Source organism: Bombus huntii, chromosome 8 (assembly GCF_024542735.1).
Source record: "Bombus huntii isolate Logan2020A chromosome 8, iyBomHunt1.1, whole genome shotgun sequence".
Taxonomy (NCBI): Eukaryota; Metazoa; Arthropoda; class Insecta; order Hymenoptera; family Apidae; genus Bombus; species Bombus huntii.
In genome coordinates, this window is record NC_066245.1 from 13671029 (window position 1) to 13693272 (window position 22244).

General features: G+C 30.8%; 1 protein-coding gene and 2 long non-coding RNA genes across 23 annotated transcripts in view; 2 read left to right on the forward strand and 1 right to left on the reverse strand.

Moving 5' to 3' along the window:
- Positions 1 to 750: 750 nt before the first annotated feature.
- Positions 751 to 22244, reverse strand: part of LOC126868615 (inositol-pentakisphosphate 2-kinase) — a 79857-nt gene continuing 58363 nt past the window's right edge. For 4 of the 21 annotated variants that reach the window (XM_050624280.1, XM_050624282.1, XM_050624274.1 and 1 more), the window contains 7 exons: positions 16275 to 16482; positions 7870 to 8074; positions 4859 to 5058; positions 4022 to 4444; positions 3737 to 3940; positions 3097 to 3452; positions 751 to 2927 (listed from right to left, as the gene is read on the reverse strand). In XM_050624280.1, coding sequence (XP_050480237.1) covers positions 2735 to 2927; positions 3097 to 3452; positions 3737 to 3940; positions 4022 to 4444; positions 4859 to 5058; positions 7870 to 8074; positions 16275 to 16466 — 1773 coding nt within the window. In that variant the 5' untranslated portion in view covers positions 16467 to 16482 and the 3' untranslated portion in view covers positions 751 to 2734. Of the gene's footprint in view, positions 2928 to 3096; positions 3453 to 3736; positions 3941 to 4021; positions 4445 to 4858; positions 5059 to 7869; positions 8075 to 8683; positions 8785 to 10814; positions 11375 to 12873; positions 13239 to 13429; positions 13654 to 16274; positions 16483 to 19804; positions 19923 to 20836; positions 20955 to 22244 lie in introns of those variants that run through there. The other 17 variants (XM_050624289.1, XM_050624276.1, XM_050624292.1 and 14 more) reach the window with 10 other exon arrangements.
- Positions 12529 to 15531, forward strand: LOC126868621 (uncharacterized). Its single transcript, XR_007690664.1, has 2 exons — positions 12529 to 12804; positions 13648 to 15531. It is a non-coding gene; the product is annotated as an uncharacterized LOC126868621 (long non-coding RNA).
- On the forward strand, positions 19929 to 21908 carry LOC126868624 (uncharacterized). Its single transcript, XR_007690667.1, has 2 exons — positions 19929 to 20419; positions 21094 to 21908. It is a non-coding gene; the product is annotated as an uncharacterized LOC126868624 (long non-coding RNA).

A 22244-nucleotide genomic window follows, 5' to 3' on the forward strand; every position in this document is an offset into this window, starting at 1 on the left:
TTTCAAATAAAATTTTCAAATAATTCTTTCAAACGTCTTTTCAGTATACTTTTGAACTACTGCTAATATAGTTACTTCTACTGAATCTTAATCATGTTATTCATAATCTTAGCATGATTTGGTATATGAGGTAATTAATCAGTCAAAAATTTAATCAAATTGTTCATAAAATATTTACACGTTTGTTAAGATAATTAATAGATTAGATAATTTTCTCTTAATTGCCAACATCTGAATGTTCTCTTTTCTCATAATATATTGTATGTATATTAAAACTATGGCTGATTAAAATTTGAAAGTTTAACTGTATCTTCTTAATTGCATTTATTTCTCTTTCCTTTTTGGATATGCTTAAGCACCATATTAAATATGGTGCTAGATATTCTATTTTTGTTCCACCGATGGGAAATGATTTTGATTCTATCATATATCAGTTTTAAGATTGTTTTAAGTACTGTCTATTTCCAATTTCATTTTTCTGAAACAAATTTCCAGTGTTAAGAACAACTTCTTCTTTATAGATTTTTCATGGAACTACAATTTAGTTGAAAATGTCCTAATGGTCACTGCAGACTACAATAATGTAACCGTTATTTAATACAACTATTTATATTTATATTACTAATAAAAGTTTTCTCTCTCTTACTCTTTCTTAACGCTGTTAGCTGTATTAGTATATACTTATATTACATAGCTATAAAAAAAGTTTTAGGTATAAGTAAGAATAAATGTATTGAAGTAAAAAGCAGAATCATTCAAAAGTGACATGTTATTAGGAGTGATTTAAATCATTTAACACAGAGGTACATATGTATGAATACGTTTTCGATTAAAGCATTTATTACTTATTAACGTATATTGATATATGTTTTAATGGAAATTGGAACTTACAAATAATTTAAAATGTACTATATAAAATCTCTAGCTTTCAATTTAATACTGGTTATTAATAATAATAGTAAACAATGTAAATCATTTTTATTTCGTTAAATATTTATATACTCGCATATAGGTTAGTAATAAAACATGATGTGATATACAGTACATTATAAATTTATGTGATGTCTGTGCATTCACATAATTTATATTAAGTAAACGGTTCCAAATATTTTCACGTAATGTACATGCTTTCATTTTATTTTGTTAAATATTAATTTGAAATACAATCTGATTAAGATTGCAAATTGCATATTAAATCTGAAATCCAACTTTAATAGCTACATTTCTATATATGTATATGAGAACTTTTCAAACAATTTACTTGCACATTTAGATAAATAAAATACAATATTGTCAGTCTTTTTCAAATAATGTATCATAAATGAGTAATATAAAAAATGTGCAACTTTACTTTTGACATGTATGTAAATATCCTATCGTATATTTTACATATCATTTCTACTTACTTCCTAGAGTATGTTTTATGTGGTCTTGCACAAAATGGTAATTAAATTTAATAATCTAATGGTTATCCATGAACAATAATTTATCATTAGATTACTTTTAATTAAACTCGATATTATTATCATAAGAAATACAAATCTTAATTTAATAATAATTAGATACTATATAAATATCTCCAAATTTTTAAATAAAATAATGATTTGACTGAATGCAAATATTAATATTTAAAATTTGAAACAGAAATAGTACCGAGATTATCTAGTGATCATTATATTGATGAAATAATAGTGTAATTATTTTTTTATATGGAGTGGTATATGAATTACGATTTTTGTGCTGATTCCGGCAATCGAACAAATTAATGTTTCAAACAAAAGTTCAGTGGTATCAAATTTTTTCATAAAAAGCAAGAATCGTTCTTTATTTTTCAAATGATACCATATATGTATTTTTTGACCATGTTTTTCAGTTACCAAAAAAGACGACTTTAATAACATTGTTAAATATGTGAACATATATCATTTTAACTAGCTGATACTATAACAATATAATCTGTTTCTTATTTGTAGTATAAGTTGATTTTTAATTACATATAATAATATAATTTATTTGTTTGTATAAAATGTAATTTACAACTTCATCGCCAATTCATTCATTTGTTTAGGAACATCGATATGTATTTACGATCAAGGTGTAGGTACTAATTTAGGAACAAATTAAGTTATTAGGATCAGATAATTAAAATGATACATGTTATTGCATCACTGATTTCGTTTTTTAACATAATGTGTTTAAGAATATGACAGGAAAGGTATATGGTGTTATTTAATAGAAATATAAGGATACCCCCCCCCCCTCTGTGTGTGTGTTAATGGAAAAATGAAACTTCTTGGAAGCTCTTTTACATCCGCAAATTCTTCATCTGATACTGATGAGTTTTTGTTTGAAACACTGTTAAATTATCAGAACAAGCTAAAATATCATGTCGACCGAGGAATGAACCTGCTGATTGTGTTAGATGAATATATGAATGTATAAAGTATATATTTTAATGAACAATTGTGAATTTACATTATTAATTGTGAATACTTTACAATATAACTGTAACATAATAATATTATAATTTCTATATTATACATGTTCTACAAAAACATATCTGTTATACATATGTTCTCTATATTTATAAATATTACATATACCATAGAGATATGTAAAACATACATATATGTATAACATCTATATTTTTAAAAGGAGATACAGGAACGTTACACAGTAAGGTCTTACTTATAGTTGAAGATTACTATTACGGTAATCATTTTTCAAACGACTTTTAATGTTTAATTATAAATTCTTCTTCTAGAAAGGATATTACTGAATTTAAAACGTCGATGTCCCGTTGCCGATGTTTTTCAATGCAATGTAGACTTTTCGGATCTATGTCAGAAATCCTGATGTCACAAACAAAGCTGAGTCCATCCGGAAGTTGTATTATATTTTTATCGAGAATAGGCGATACTGTATTCCTACATATATATATTAGAGAAAAAAGTATATTAGTATCCAAATTTCCAGAAATTCGATTAGTGTTCAAAGCTTAAATAATAGTTTCTTTAACATTTTATTAAAATATTTTTGTTATAAAATATTATTCAATATTCATTATTCACAGAATAAAATATTTTCGAAACTTACGGATTTATTTCTCGAAATGACATCAATATCGAACAATCTCTAGCACATGAAAATAAGAGATAATTCTGCAGGCATAGTATACTTTCAGTATTTACATAACAATATGTTTCTTTTTCGTTACAGTGTACTTTATCTCCGTTACTTAATACGCTACATTTATTGTACCATAAATTATGTTTTTCAATTGGAATTAAGATTGGTTTCGATATAAGGATATTTTCACTAGGTTTATTAATACGTTTGTTGCCACAATAATCGTCGTGGTCAAACTTGGATTTTTTTGAGATCGAAGTATCTTTGGCATATGTTTGTATATAAGTGTCTCTTAATGTTTCAGGAATACCTATAATAGTTTTCTGAAAATAAGAGAATTGTTAAGATATCTCTACTATATTACTAAAAGATATCTTTACTACTATAAAAACTCATTTCTATAAAACAGATATATGTACGTATATATAGTTACATATGTTATGATAAATGTTGTAAATGAAATATGTTGTTTCGTAACTTATTATTCCAATGTAGAAGTATTGATATACATGTTAGAAATAGGATTTGAATTATTTGATCACTTACATTGTACGTGGATTAAATATATGTATAATACGTAATATACAATAAGTAAATATTTACTTACTTTTTGTTTGGGACAAGATATTCGATCATCAAGTTTGAACATGTTTATTAAATTAGAATATATAATATCATCAGTTAGCCATGAACGAAACTTTGAATACGTATTATAAACGTATTCTGAGCTAATAAAAGGTAGCCGCTGCATATGAAGTATTCGTTCTAGTACCGAATTATTTGGCAATATTTCTCCCTTTAAGTTGCACGTCTGTAAAAGAGATAAATTTATGTTATATTTAAACTTGACTAAACTAAGCAAATGTCACAAGGATTTAAAGTTAATATCTACCTCTCCAGTAAAATACAAATATTTCTTAGCTCTTGCTATCAGATCCGGATTAATGTATGAGGACGTCTTCGAATCTTGTTCGATAACAGATGTGCGCAATTCATGCGCAGGAAATATATTAGACTTAAATTCTTCGAAAATAAACGGACGTAAAAGAGCGGTGCAAATTAAATTACAAAATTGATCAATGTATTCTATATTTGTAAAATTAATAGAATTGTGAAACCATTCCGTCAAGACACATTCAAGATCACTGCAAGTTGATTCTTGGTCATAAACTATAACGCCATCCTTAAAAATCTTGAGATTATTCTGTGGTGATGTTAGTAGTGCTTTTAGTGCCGATTTCATACGAGTTTCCACTCCCGAGAAGAGATCAAACGGACAATAAGTGCTACGGCATGTAATCATCTTGTTCCTTAACTGAAATGATAAAAAAGCATTAATTAAAAATATTCATTTCATTTAATTTCATCTTCAGAGAAAGATAAAGAGAAAAATAATAACATGTCATATATTGTTCATTTATTGCAACAAAAAATTTTTTAAAATTTGCTGTTTGATTGAAAAGTTGATTTATCGGTATAGGAAGTTGTTCTTACTTATATAAAACATTTAGATATATTTTCTCTAAAATTTTTGCTTTTAAGTTATATCATCGTTGTAGTGGATGAGCGGTATGAGAGATATATGTACATATTTATACATTATGTTTGCATGATATAGCTAGAATAAGTATTTATGTATGTATATATATATATATATATATATATATATATATATATATATATATGTATAGGGCGTGCCGTTATTGTAAACATGAAATCATTATATTACCTTATAATATTGTGTCAGACAGTAAGGACATTTTTGAAATTTGCGGTCAATATCTTGCAGATAGCCCTGTTTTGGTTTAATTTCAACACAAAATGTTCTGTTAGTTGGAAAGAGATTAGTATTGAATTTTATTGGAAGAAACGTGTAATCCGGAAATGTTGTGGCATATATGTCCATGATTTCCTTATTACGTCGTTTATCTGAAAGAAAGGACGATTTTAGAATGTGATTAGTGGATAGAAAGATATATCGAAAGCAACAGTCATTTATAAGTACATATGTTTATTAGTATAGTTTCCATGTTATTAGTGGAATATGTACCTATGTATCTAAAATAGACAAATCGCGTGATCATCGTTGATGACAATAACTAAAATTTGAATAAAAATTTGTTCAGATTATCGAGATATAATTTATTGGCCAGTAACTAATATTCGTCTTCTAAAGTTGACCACATATCATGTGGGACATTTGAATTTTGAATACATACGATGCGAGGCGACGCAAACTTAATTGTGTTATCTATCAGTATCGTAATGTATAGCGTATAGTGTATAATGTATAGTATAGTCTGTATGTATAATATCTGTCATAGATATAATGCGCAGTAGTATAACTAATATAACTCTCCCCTGTCATGGCGTGTTTGGCATTAAATTAATTAGATCCTTAAAGGATAAAAGTTAGAAATATTATAATTTTATTATAATTAGATATTAGAGGATTAATTTTCATCTTATTCTATTAATGTAATTGTAAGTAACACGTATTATGTAAATCCATGGGTCATTCTTTGAAACATTTCTTCACTTTGATTAAAATACGAAAAAATTATTATTTAATAATTAATATACCTACATATTAGTACATATGTAAGTACATGATAGTTCGTTTCAAAGACTTAAAACATTTAAAATGTTTTCGCAGGTTTAATTTGCCAAAAATGTTTGTTAAATTAATAATATGTTATCTTAAAGTTATTTTATAATTATCTATATCGAGTACAAAGTTCTCATAAACGATTATACCTTCCAAGATGAAATACTCATAGTTAAAATTATGCAATTATCTTCAAACAAATAATTGCTACAATGGTAACATTTTGTACTCATTGTATAATTACAAAACATTACCAACACTAAAATAACAACTTTTTTAAGATTTCGTGAAAATTAATGATGTGTACTGTGTATTATATAGTAAAGTGTACTGTGCATTACATCGCGAATATCTTATATGATAGATATTCTGACAATTATGATCTACAACATAATAAGAATAAACGAAGTGAAAGTTATAGCGTAGTAACTCTATACTATATAGCAATAGGTATTTTAACCTTCGAAACGGTAATGTACATTTGCAAACGAATATAGTTATTAATTATGTCATATTCAACTATGAAATTACCGATTTTGGCACGATTATTGTGAAGCAATTTACAGGACTCACTGTTTATTATCATACATATTACGTCGCAACTCGATAGTTGGCGTTTCAAACATGTAGCAAGCAAAAGGGAAAAGTATCGGAAAGCCTATTCCAGATGAAGTATAGATACACAATATACATACGTACGAAAAGTGATTAAGAGGAAGCTATTCAGATTTCCTGTATAACGTGTTTTCTTCGTAATTCGAGAGGTTTCCATTTTGCGCAAACGGTTTCTCATATCGTTCTAATTTCTTCTTATCAGCTTGTCGGGTTCTCGTAGAAGCAAGTTTCACGCGCATCATGTAAGTTTCAAAATATGGTGCTCATCGAGCGATAAAACTCGTATTATAATAAATTATAATAATTATTATTAGATTAATAATAAAATTTATAAATTGTAGAGGCAAGATCATACCTTGTTATTAAATTCATTTTATTTGTTATTAGATTCGGTATAATAAAATTTGAATACTTTTTTAAGCGACAGAAGCTATGTCGTGTTTCATCAGTATCCGACGATATCTTTGAACTTGCGGCAATTATAATAATTCCTAAGGCATCTGTAATAATTCTTCGGGAAAGAGGATAGACCAGGCGCGAGAAAATGATTTTGAAGTGAAGTCTGACTTGGGATGTAGCGAAGAAGATGGTGAGTCAAGCTCGATGACTCAGTAGATCATGCATCAGCTTTCCCGAAGGAGAACTAAACGGATATTACGCTGGGGCTGTACCCTTTTCGTAAGAATGATTGATCGCACGTGTATGCCCATCTCAGGGGAGCGTGTGCACCTCTTCGTGAAGGTATATACTTCCATAATAATATACAAAGGAGTAACCTTAATGTTTTCTCAAAAGTGTCTGGCGATACGATGCGACGTCGCACGACGCGGTGTCGCGTCGTCGTTCTTTCGAGTTTCGAATTTCGAGTGCACACAGCACAGCTACCAGCTACCAGCTACCAGCTACCGTGTGACGTACTTGACGTACTTACTGGCGCGATGGTGTGTGAACCGTACAGAAAAGCAGCATTCATAACAGGCGCAAGTAAAGCCGAGGAACACTGAACACTATCGAATTAAATTTCATTGAATCCCGAAAAGCCTTCAGATAACACATGATTATAGGTATCTTTGAAGCAAGGTTGTACATATTACAATTTGTATTCCACCAAGATACCAAAAAATATATTTAAAAAAATTTCTTACTATAAAAATTAGCTATACATATTACTTCGTACTCTTTGATTTTTGATTAATTTCGAATGAAGACTATATTCTATTGACTATTACATTTAAAGTAGTACAAACCAAGTTTAGAGAATAAAGAAGTATATTCGTACATGTAGGATAGACTATAGACGATAACCGTTCTCCTATTCGTATCACCATACATAATACATATGTATGTATATATATGATAGCTTTTACATTTGTAAATCAAAGTCTATCTAATTTAAAAGTATACTAAAATGATTAAAATAAATAATTTCAATGTATCACGTCACTGTAGTCTATTCTATAGTGTTTCATATAAAATTTGTTATAAGCTAGCTATGTACATAGTTTGAAAATAATTACCTGATCGTAGGGGTCGAATAGCTTCTGAAAGTTTAGCAATGTCTTTCGCATCGTAACGAAGAATCTCAGGGACTTGCGTGTACGGGCCCAAAAAACAGAAAGCCACAAACCTCGCGAATTCCACTTGTCGTTCGGTTCGTTGTTTGCCGCCATCCGATGAAACATCATCTGGCAGCGATTTCCGAAATCGAATTACTTTCTGCTCCTAAAACATACAGAGACATTAGATTTATACATATAATACGTATATAATACTTGTATATATTACATTCGAATGATACACATACAATGTATATACGCACATAATGTCATTACAATGATTTTAAATTTGCGGCAAAATGAAACCTAAACCTAAAGGTAAACCTTTTAATTTCCTTAATTAGTTTAATTTTACATACAGTGAAAGGATATCTGTTTATATACTGACTTGTGTATATATAGATATAAGCTTTTGGATAAAGGAATTTTGTTTTAAAAACGAATAAAATTATACGCATAAATTAAAACAATGTCAACCAGGTAATACTAAACCAGAATAAACTAGAATGCTTTCATTTTTTAATTACATATGCATTTCAATAATTTCGATTAAATTTGAAGACAAAATTACATTATTTAGAATCGTAAACTGTTTATTCTTTGTTTATATGCACTTACGCTACAAAAGAAACTGAAGCAAAAATGAAACATCAAATTTCTCTCTCGTTCTCGACAAAAAAGCTATTTATTTAAAATTAAATTCCACATAATTGCAGTTATAAACACTATGCCATAATTACTCCTCGATATTTGATATATTTCTTACTATACTCACTATTGGGGCCCTCGACAATTGCATATGAAATACACACAGTGGCTCACGAAAGTATTCGAACGCTTACACTTACAAAATTCAATTAATAAAATGAGGTGTACTAAACTAATTTGTTAAAACAATTTGGTATCTATAGTGACGGGAAAGTGTCAAGATTACATCAGTAAAATTTGAAAACGATTCAATAATATAGACAGAAGTTATGATACATTTATTAGAAACATTCATGATGTCTCACAAAAGTATTCTAACGCTGTAACATAGTTGATAGTTTTTCATCTTCCTTTGCACCGAATGTAAACATCATTGCTAAATGAAAATATTGGTACGTTCACTTGATGTTAGGATATCGTTTCAGTAACAGTAACGTAAAAGTGTGCACAATAGTATTTAAAGTGAATATCAAAAAGTCTGAAACAAAAAAGTGTGAAAGAGAAATAATATTCCGATTACACGAGGACGGCAAATCATATAACGAGATTGCCGGAATTGTGAACAGAAGTCTACATATATCATAAAAAAAGTCAAAGAATGAGGGGAACACTTGCAAACAAAACTCGATCAGGTCGACCAAAGAAATTGACTGAAAGATAGGAGAAAGTTATCCATTCGCGAATGAAAAAAGATCCTACTACATCCGCTCCTCGACTCGCAAGTATGGTAGCTGATATGTTTCATAAAGAAGTTCACCCGGAATAATATCGGCGAATCTTACGAGACAATAACTTTCATGGCAGAGTACCGCGAATAAAGCCATATATTAATGCGGTAAATCATAAAAAAAGATTGACTTTTGCAAAAACCTACATTAATAAAGATAATTCTTTTTGGGACAAAGTCATCTCATCGGACGAGTCAAAGTTTAACATTTTTGGCTCAGATGGTGAAAATTATGTGTGAAGAAAAGCAAATACGGAATTGGAAATTCGACATTTACATCAAATAGTGAAACACGGAGGTGGATTGGGCATGGTGTGGGGGTCCATGGCTGCTAGTGACACCGGAAATTTGAAATTTATTGATGGAATCTACTTGATAAATATAAGTATTTAAATATTTTAAAAAATAACCTTAAAGAAAGTGCCGGTAAATTAGGATTATTGGAAGATTTCCGCTTCCAACATTATAATGATCCTAAGCATACTGCTAGAATTGTGAAAGAACGGATCGTACATAACACACCACACATGTTAATTACTCCATCGCAAAGTCCAGACATAAATCCAATTGAAAATTTATGGGCTGAAATCGGAAAAAGATTAAATAAATTTCAGATAACCTGAAAGCAAGTATTGAAAGATAAAATTATAGAAATATGGAACTCCGTTGAGTGTAGTTTTACAAAATCATTGGTTTACAGTATGGGACGTCGATTGAGACACATTATTGCTGCTAAAGGTGGTCCAACCAGATATTAATATTAAATAATTTAATAATATATGTAGCGTTCAAATACTTTTGTCAGTCATTTATAATGTATGTTTCTAATAAATATATCGATAACTTCTACCTACGTTGTCAAATCCTTTTCAAATTTTACTGACATAATCTTAAGACTTCCATCTTTCTATCGACATCTACTTGTCTAAGCAAATCACTTTAATATACATTATTTCGGCTATTCAAATTTGCATATGTAAGCGTTCGAATACTTTCGTGAGCCACTGTATGTACATATATCAGTATTAATATCGGTGTCGGTCATCGGTAACGTCAACAATTGAGGCACAGAAGATGGAAAACCGGTTGGATCGGATTGACGGTTTTGCGCTTCTAGCCTAAACCTAAACTTAAACTAAACTAAACAAATATCTGAAGATATGATAGCCAGTTAAAGTTAAATGGCCGTCCGTCTCTATACGTAGATATGTATCCATACATATACACATTACATTACACATCCATCAAGTCGCGTTGTCTTCAAGCGTGAAGGAGCAAGGAATAAGGAACCAGTTGGACTCGCGTACGTGCAAGCGTATGAGAACGAGTACATTCTAATCAATCGTATTCTAGTATTTTAGTTAATATCAGTATTTTCTTTCGGCTTTGAACACTTATTGTATTATTTTTCTATTTTTTATTATAGTACTTTAGTTATCGTTATTCTTTGTGTTATTCTTATTGTTATTACCATTATTGAACTCAATACAGTGGTGTCATATTCCAGAAATCAAATCGCAGTCACGAGAATCTAATTAGAAAGACAGAGCAAGTTTCGAAACGGTGCAATGCGATGCAACAAATGAAACTCATCACGAAAATACTTATTGTTGGATAGCATAGAAAATCTGAAAAAACGAGGCCTTTTTCCCGTTACTTTGTCCATTGACTTTGTCAGGGAATTGAAATTAGGTCGACAGCATTTCATATCGTGGCAAACCACAATTTCCATTGCGTAGCAGGCTTCAGTTACTATCAGTGAATTGCTTAAATGACATGGTGTTAATTATTACTGGTGCGTACGTTTGTATGTACATCGCCGTTCATATAGAAAGTAGCCAATATCACTAACGAGATCACATCCTGCCAGATTATCTTCTTGAAAGAAAATAAAAAACGATCATAATCGGTTGGTCAATAATGTTTCCATAATGATCTTTTGAAAGTGTTAGAATTAGAAGTACAGCCATACATGAATAAAACGGGCATATCAATGTGACTGAGCTCGTAAATGTGTGTAACATAACATAACATAACATAACATAACATAACATAACATAACATAACATAACATAACATAACATAACATGACATGACATGACATGACATGACATGACATGACATGACATGACATGACATGACATGACATGACATGACATGACATGACATGACATGACATGACATGACATGACATAATATAATATAATATAATATGATATGATATGATATGATATAACATAATATAATATAACAAGTGAAATTAAGTTTTGAGATTTTAAAAAATTATCTATAACCTCGGTGATGAATTCGAGAAAAAGATTTTAGAAAAAAGAAATCGTACATATATGTATGTATATAGTTAGATATGCACATTTTTTAAGTTTATAAAATGTTATCAATGTGTTTCTATCAAGAGAATGAAGAACCGATAGAAGAAACACGCGAATGCAAATTGAGGTAATTGATAAATATGACATTTCAAGTAATTCTTGAATTAATACAAGTATATGCAGAATCTTCATTACACATCTCAATGGATAATATATCGTTTAATGGAAATTGACATGCCTAAGATTCTGAATTCAACACAAGTTGTTCAAAATCATTGAAGCTACTGGCAGGACTTGGCTTTTAGATCGCTTGGCAACAGTTCAGCGACGACGTGTAATTGGCTCTAATCGAGTGTAATTGAGTGTAATTGAGTGTAATTCAGTGTAATTCAATGAAATTCAATATAATTCAGTGGCGATGAACTTATCATTGACAAACTTGTATTTCTATTTTTGAGAAACAACAAATGGTTAATCGCAATCGAGCTAACAATAAGCAAAAATTTAGCGGTGAGCCGGTTTCGTATTATCGATTAAAAAGAAGTCGATGTAGGTAAGCGATGTCAATATACAAGCAAATATAAAATCTAGAACATCTGATTTTGCGGTATCCATGTGAACTTGTCAGGTGCTTGTCGCCTTTCATAAACGTCCAATCGATATATGTATGTATGTACATACATATACATATACATATACATATACATATACATATACATATACATATACATATACATATACATATACATATACATATACATATACATATACATATACATATACATATACATATACATATACATATACATATACATGTACATGTACATATTCATATTCATATTCATATACATATACCTAAGGTTGTCCTTTGGCTGACGTGGCTGTAGGTAAGTTTCTCGTGCGTCACCCATCTTTGTGCCAACAAAAGTGTGTATTACTGTGGATCTATATATTGTATATATATGTACGTGCTTACTTTCATGACACATACCGTTTTAACACGGTATTTATCAAGGAACATGTTATAGAAAAAGATACTCTCTCCTATAAAAAAAATTATTTATAGGAGTTTATTCGGTTCTAAACAAGTGAAAAAATTAAACATACATATACCTACATATATCTATATAAGTATGTATCTAATCTATATATCCAATACATACACAGTTAATTTAGGCATCATACTTTACATCTTATTACCTGTAACATAAAATATTCTTTCTTTTCATTCTCTCGCAACCGTAATATCGTTCGATATAGCAGTACTATCCGTAGTACTAATAATATCCGTAATTTTTCAATAAAATGCAGCATCTTTTCTAATATAAATATAATTATAACAAAAACAAAAGTTACAATAGAACAGACAAATGATGCACTGATATAAAAATGGACAACATGCATGTATATCTTATTTGTTATTATAATATTAATAATAAATTAAGTTTGAAAACTGATAATTGATTAATAATTGAATTTGAGGATGAAGGAATGTAATCTGTTTTTCATAGCATGATGTACTCGTGTATGTATGTATGTATGTACATCGTTTTGTCATTTATGTACTCACAATCACAATCACAATCACAATCACAATCACAATCACAATCACAATCACAATCACAATCACAATCACAATCACAATCACAATCACAATCACAATCACAATCACAATCACAATCACAATCACAATCACAATCACAATCACAATCACAATCACAATCACAATCACAATCACAATCACAATCACAATCACAATCACAATCACAATCACAATCACAATCACAATCACAATCACAATCACGGTATCTTCCATAATTTTGAAACGAAAAACTCATCGATCATTGATGAAATCCCCACTCAAACTCTACAGCTTAGTTTCCCACTACCTAACAATTACCCTTTCCAACGATTACGGAGGTCAACGACCATCGTTTTAATTTTAATCACTCTTCTTTTTTTATCTTTGTTCAGTTACAGATTAGAGTTATGCTTCTCTTTTTCTCACTCACGCATGCGCAGTATATATGCGCATCGACACAAAGAGAATGGTAACTTGTCCTTGTCAGTCGTTCGCTCGTTCCCCGACTGTCACTTGGTCTTTCTTTCATGAATAAGTGTACATATGATGGATATGAATAGTGATGAGTGCCGAATATCTACATATATACATATGCATGGAAACTCTTCCTATCATAAAACGGGAAGGCAATTAAACGTTGGCAGATGTGCGTTTTTATTTCAATGATTATTTATCAAACAATGAAAGTATGTATTGACAATGCTAGCTTATATAAGCAGTTTATCTTTATTCATCAGTGTATATTCTATATTCTATCTCGTCTTAAAATGGAAAAATACGTTATACGTATCAATTAATAACCAATCCAAATGTCTAATGGACCTAATAGAAGAAATATGTATAGTGAATTCGAATATATACACGTATGTAATGTTTTCAATTTTGATACATATTATATTTAACGACATCCTATAAATGTGTATTATAAGTACCGATCCCTATTTTAATTTATATTCATGTATTGAATTTTTAATTCTATGCTACTTTTCAATTGGTTTAAAGTTTAACGATTGCGTTCAATCCATATATGTACGACTGCAAGTATGTAAATAGTATATAGCATAGTCGTATTTGCCAAATCTTAAGAAAACGCGTTAAGCCAAGTGACGATTGATTTCTGATTGTAATTACGACTATGATATGTACAATAGTTATATCGGTTTCAAGGAACCAAGCAAGAAGTAAGCTTGCAAAGACAGACAGGAAGTGGAAATAAGCGTAATTGCGAGAACGTGAGCGAGTGATTTGTAATTCGTCGCAAGTAAGAAAACGGATGTTTATGTGATGATAGACGAATGCTGCAAATTATAAAAGGACGTGGAAAGGTGGTTGGAGAATATATAAATCGTTCGTTTGTTCAATGTACTCTTTGCGACAGCTAATTTTTTCAACGATACCAGAGAATATTGAAATCAGTTTCGAAACTCTTGAATTGATCGCTTGAACAATGTACGAATAAATATATGTATATACATATATGCAAGATAATATCGACACATATCGACGAATGCAACTTGTAAAAATAGTTGGAAAGACATAGTAAGAGATCACGATCAAACAAGTTGAAGAGTGAAAAGTGAAAAATAATTAAAAGATTAGTTTGTATTCAATAATACACATGTATATGTAAAGGGAATTACAAAATCTCCTTACCTCAGGACATTATCTCCAGATATTCTCCAGATATTCGATGCGATATATTGCAATCTATTAAAACATTTTTATAGGTACACGTATACTATATATATTGACATATACATACGTATATTTATATACACATATTTGTTGCCTGAAATAAACAGATTCGAAGGTAACTGCAACAGTGTAATAAAGCGACGATAATAATGTGACAATAATGTAAATTTACGCGTCTTACGAGAAACATTCACAAACTATTTTAGAATAGAAAAACAGAGACCGGTGTGTCGTGACACTGTAAAACTGTAAACTGTAACGATATCGCATAGTCATAATGAATAGTGTCACATGCTAACGCATCGTAACATGTTACTCGTTACCACGTTAAACGTATTTTACTAGATGATGGATATGTTCTGCTAAAATAACTTCCATAAACCATTATATATACACACAAACTTAATTTCTGACGCAAATAGCAAAGGATCATATACACATGAGACGAATTGAGACAAGTTTATGTCAGCCAGCAAAGAAATCTCTTCTCTTTCAATATAAATTGTATAACAAGAACACTGCTTTTTCCGTTGAAACAAGGAAGTGAAAATGAAATAAAATGAATTTGGCTTATCACTGAATTTCGTCTTCGTGGTTCTTCTACCTTGTGTTTTCTCCGATGGTACTATTAGCCGTCCTCGTTCTTATTATCTTCCACTCAAATAAAGAGTTGTCTCGTTGAAACCAGCCTACGCTTTTCGAAAAAGGAAACTTCGAATATCTAATTTGAACGGTTCGCCTTGATGATTTAAATTAATAGAAATACATAATTGCATTGAAATAACTCAAATTGGATTAATCATTGGCTGTTTAACATACAAGGAAATTTGCGAGTTAACAAATTGTTCCATCTCTCAACTTGATCTTTGAAGCAGTCATCTCACCCCTGCAACACTGATCTTAAATCTGTGTGCAGTACTGTATAAAGTATACAATAGACAGCATACAGTGCATTTCAGTTCTTACTAGCTAATTTCTTTCTCGCAAACGATAAGTGTAGATACGGAAAAACATTCACGTTCACGATGTAAAATTTTTCAACCAACACAGCGGTAAGTATAAATACAGCTATACCTACATACATATATTAATTTTTTATATTCATTGTGTTGTTCTGTACATATTATGCATAATCTATAGGTTTTGTGATACTGTGTATGCGATTCGTAAAAATATTACATACATCGAATTTCTCGTAAGCCTCTGAAAAACTGATAACACATTTGCGATAGAACACATGAAAAAAAGACATGTAGCGATAAAAGTGAAAATACAGTGAATCAACAAATTGTCTAATTATAAGAAAGAAAGTTTGTCGTCTTACTTGTGGAAGTGCAACTACGATATTCGCATTTCCCTCGCCTCTGTAAACACAATCTCCGATAAAGGACGTTGATGAAGAAGGTGAAAGTTGTGACGTCGTTGTGGAATCATCATCCAAGCTTCCGGTGGAAGTGGTCATCGATTCTGAAGAAAAGGTTGCGGTCGGCACAGGATTTCCTTCGTTGATTGTCATTGTCTTATCTTTATCCCTGTGGAAATAATAAGTAAAGCAAAATAAGCAAAACTTGCTACCTTCACAACTGGCGTTAATTTTGTTTACTTCTTCTTTATTAACTCCATGATAAATTTACAATTTGCTTGTACAAACATTCGGTAAACTGTTTTATCATTTGTTGCTAGCAGTATTAAATTATTGTGTAGTATAGATTTACTGTATACGATACTGCTAGCTAGGTTATTTGGGTGATTTTCTAGTCGAGCTTTATATTTGTTTGCAATTTGCGGGTCGTTCTATTTCTTCTTTAACTGTTTTAAGATCTGTCCTATTTCTTAGATTATCGTTCCAAGTTAGTTATCGGCTGCATTGATTTTATTTGATTAACATAGCCATCGGCAACTATTCTCCAAAGTTCGATGCCGTATATATAGATGGATTTCACAATAACTTTGTATATTGATAGTTTGTCTGTCTCTCGTCTCGATATATTCCGAGATATATAGCGCAACTTGACGCGGGCATTAATTTGATAAGGCATTGCTATATAACGCAGTGAAAAAGTCGTATTATGTGTATGTAAATATCTTTTTTAAAGAGTATTGTTAATTATCAAATACCGTCTCATATTTATTCAACAGTGGATAATTGGCAATTATGAGATTTTCGCAACTAGATACACACACACGCGCGCGCACGCACATACACACAATAAACTAAAAATTATAATTCAATTTATCTAATCGTAAGTTCAATGAGAAACATTTAACAAGAAACAATTTGCCTATCATTTGCAATCCTTCTATTAGATATGAAACAATTACATATATAACATATTCATTTCCATTTTTCACTTGGTATACTATTAAATTTTCACATTATGCGAAAATGATTAAAATTATTATTATATTGTATTTTCATTATCCTTTACGTCCCAAATGAAAAACAAGCAATAGGTATACATTACTTTACATTTTATTACGGATTATCTTAAACGCATATGTAAATATGAAAGTGCGTTTGGAACGCAACTAAAAATATGTACATATGTACATATTTCGAAAATAAACTAAATACATACGTACATACATATTATGAAATATATATATATATATATATATATATATATATATATATATATATATATATATGTCGGAGACAGGTTGGCATTTTGGGGCGTTCGATGAACCTTTACTTACTTTACCGTTGCGAATATAGCCAATATTTATCAGTACGAACGTGGACGATACAAGAGGCTATGAGTAATGGTAATAGGATGGTCGAGATGATGGTGACAACGAATTCAGGTTCGATAACGAATCTACGATCCACGGGAGGACAAGTATCAACGTACTACTCGATTCGGATCACTCGATCGGCAATTCGTCCAACGGCTCTAACACTCTAACTCTAACTCTCTTAATCCAAAAGAGGCTGCCCTTATATACTTCTGTCGCCGCTTCTCGGGTTGCTCTTTGTTTTTAAGGAGAGCCATATAATCATTTCATACCTCTGTCAGGTACATGTCCCTCCCGTGACCGTTAAGACTATTTCTTAGTTTTATTACTTAAGGGCGGCTATAGTAAAAGTCTGGACTAGTGTATTGGGGTTTTTCCCAACATTCCGGACGGGAAATCCCGCTGCCTTTCCATCTCCGACATATAAGTATGTATATTCAAGTATATATATGTATTCATATATATGTATATTCAAGTTATCAGATATTTTGAAAAGTAATTTTGTCGTATGTATTAATCAGCAAAAGAAACTTAACTAGCAACCGGAGAAGTAATTGAATCTCGTTGAATTTCATCTGTATTTTATTTTATTATAAGCTATAAAGGAACACAGAACCGAACAGCACCGATACTTTTACGTAATCGTTAAATTGGTAATCGTTACAAAGGATTTACATATTATATACGTATGTATTATATGTATATGTGTATTTGGTTCGAGATTACCAAGGTAGTGGATTTCTGGTGACGTAACAGACGAGTTTCGAGCAACGATGGTAATTCGGTCAAGATTTTCGCAGCCGTGACATTTCTCTACTTTAAACATTCATTACTATATTGAAATAGATACACATATATAGGAGTAAAAAGTTAGTAACGTAACATGGAAATAGTGAAATCGACCGATAAACATTCAGGTGATCGATTATAGTTGATTAATCGCAATTTTCTTGAAACGGATATGATCGGTCTACCAATTTAGTTTGTCAGCGCGTACTAATTACACATATGGTCGCGTTCCTACCTATCTAACCCTAATGTATCAGCTGTTAATATTGATCGAGTCATCGATTTACAATTTCACATTCTTATTCGGCAGATCAAACTGCCATTGACCTTTGTCTTTGTCTTTGAATTAACACCATGTCACAATCAAGTATGTATGTATGTATGTATGTATATATTTACATATTGTGCACTCGCATATGATATAACATATAACGCAATATTCACTTTAATACTGTCATTGTCGACATTGTCGAACGTTTGTATGAAAGCCTTCTTATTTTTATTCGTTTAATGCTAACTGTTCGGACGGTGACATGATCGTTGGATCTAAACCCTTGGTGGCACCCCACTTTTGCTCATCTTGACCACCCACAGCATACAAGTTGACTTATTGTTACTCGATATGTAACAGGAAGCGTGTGTATATATATACATAGACTATAAAGATTCTCTTCGCGTTAATTAAATCTTAATAAATTGCTGACGACGACATTGCTTACAACTGATCGATATAGTCAAGCTCTCTATAACATATAACATATAGCGGTTAACACGTTAAGCGCTAAACTTTCCGACTACTGTTTTTATCTTCTATTCTTATGCACAAACGCATTTTTTGTGTTTATTCTGTATTCTGTATTATTTGCGTTTAACATGATAACTGCACGATTATTCGCGTTGAGGGATATTAAGTACATACATTGATATTAGGTAAAGTATAAATTATCGATCAATTTTTCATTTTCGTAAAATTGTATACTTTGACATGAAATTTTAACTTTTCTTATTTAGATGGATTTTCTCATATCGTAAAAGATAACGATAATATTTTCAGTTCTAATCTTACGTGACTCGTATTGACGTTACGGAAAGCAGATACTCATGAAGAAAAGAAGTAACATCTCTTTCCCACCTGATTTGTTCGACTCAAATCTCAAGTGTGATTTAAATTCAAGAAGACACCGATCACCGCTTCGTATCATAATTTACGAGATGACCCTTACATCGTGCATATGTATATGTATATGTATATGTATATGTATATGTAGGTATACATCGGGATCGCGAGCAACGTGCGCGAAACGGTGACGCAGAAACGATAGTACTTACAGCAAATAATAGCACGTTGTATCGCGTCACGTCGGCCCGAGGAGAGTGCGGACCGACTGTAGTCTGCGGACGGGAACACGACCAGTACGTGGCAATCCACATTCGTGTCCGTCTCCTGCTGAGAGAAAATTTAACGATAGAACCGAATAGGCAATAATAACGCTTTTAAAACCACGCTAAATAAAACTAGAACGTCGCTTGCTCCACAGATTAAGGATCTTTCTCCGAGGATTGCTGGCATAATGGCTTGCGCCAACTATTTGATATTTTAATCCACGCTTCAGGGAACATTATATAAATTGAAGTTGTTATCCGATATATCTATCGTTTAATGTTAGATATAACAAAATCATGTCTGTTAAAGTACATTATCTGAATTAATGTTAATAATCGTGAAACTAGAAAAGAAGACTAGTAACTTGATACAAGTACTGTGAACTACCGTTATTTTACCCAACTCCCGTCTTTATTTTTCAAGAATTTTATCCGCTTTTACCGTAAGTTTTGAAAACAAAGAATCACAGAAAATATGTATACTTTGCGATTATTTTGCGATCCCAGGAAGCAATCATCAAGCAAGCATTCAACTTCAAAGAATGATGTATTTAAATATTAGTAAGTAGATAACACAAGGGAATAATTACTATGTACATATAATTGTATACATATAAAAAGTGATTAAACTCATAAATAACAACAAAATTACAGAAATCTTATGTAACAGATATATAATGTTTCCTTTTAAAAATTATCTATACATTGATAATTGGTTGCTGTGATATTTCAAAAACCGGTTAACAAACTTCAAATTTTACTCGCCTATTGTACAGATATAGATACACGTCTCTTTATCATTTTTACCACCTAAAGGTTGGTTATAAATAACAATACCTTTTTCACTCGATAGCAACAAAAAATAAAAATTAAACGTTTCTTCAAAATATTTTCACTTTTTATGTACTGCTATTTTGTTCTCACTTCACTCGTGTAAAGTATGTATAAGTGAATATAATGGTGCAAATGAAAACCTACCTATATTTCTATCTTTTTATTATAAGTAACAGAAGAGACAAACGTCATAGCCCAGAGTCGTCTCTTTAATATTGATTATTGCATCACACAAAAATTTGCACATCCATCTACGATTTATCTATGGACAAGGGAGAAAAGAAAAATCAGAAAATTCCTAATATGAATTTTAAATTTTATGGGCATAAAATTATGGTTTATATCATATCCTTTGCGCATATTTCGCAGGTGCAATTATAAAATAATGTACTTTTTTGCAGACATCGAAGACAGGCGACAGGCGACAAGCGAGAGGCGACAGGCGACTGGTGACAGGCGACAGATAACAGGAAACAGGTAACAAGCAACAGGCAACACTCAAGTTTCCAGTAACGTCCGCGCTTACATCCGTGCCGATGAATGATTCAAGCAGGCAAAGCCGGCCTGCTTTCTCTCGTTATATTTACGAAATGTATTTGAGCAAAAGATTCGTGTCTCTCCGCTAGTATATTCTTGCGTTACCTTACCTCTTGCGTAATGCGTAACTTCCGTTTACAGAACTAGATATTTCTCATACTGAAGCTACCACTACACTTTGCTAAGCAATTTCTCGTTTAGTTTTTTTATATTTTGTTCGAAATAACACGGAAGAAACGGAAATATGCATAGAGCTAGACAGAGTTTGTTAGAAGATATTGGAGACGATAGTAAATATGTTATTTCTAAATGATCACACGTCGAATAGCACTCTTTGTGTTGTTGTAGGTTGTTAATATAATAATGTCAAATATAATAACAACTATAGAAGCGTAATATGATATACTTTATTATTATTAATACAGTATATAAACGACTTTAACGGTGTTTTTCATTATTTATTCGTTATTTTTCTTTTTCTATTCGATAATTTCTAATTTTTAAAGGAGGAATGTGTATGAAAATTGACAAGTTTGATTTAACTTGCCGATTGCTTAAATTAAATTATAGCTACATCATGTTAAAAAAAAAAACATTATAATAAATTAATTTGCGCGTGAGAAAGCTTAAGCGTATAGGGATGTTTCAGGTTTTAACGAATAAATTAAGCTTCTGTACATTTAGTCTGCGAAAGCTTATTTCTTAAATACTACCATATTTTATATTTCGAAAAATATGAGCTTCTTCGTTTTTTAATCCCTTTTGAAGAGATGTGCTTCTACTACATATTTACATGCTAAATATAGAGTATGTGTAGTTACGCATTGTAATATATTAACTCATATTATTTAAATTACATTCATTAATCATTTCGTAAACATAGTATGAGAACGATATAAAACATATACGTGTATAATAAACAATATTGTAATCAAACAAAAAAATAGGGAAATGGAAATGAAAATTTCATATGTAAAGCTTTGCAAACGTTATCACGTGTAATATCTTACAAGCG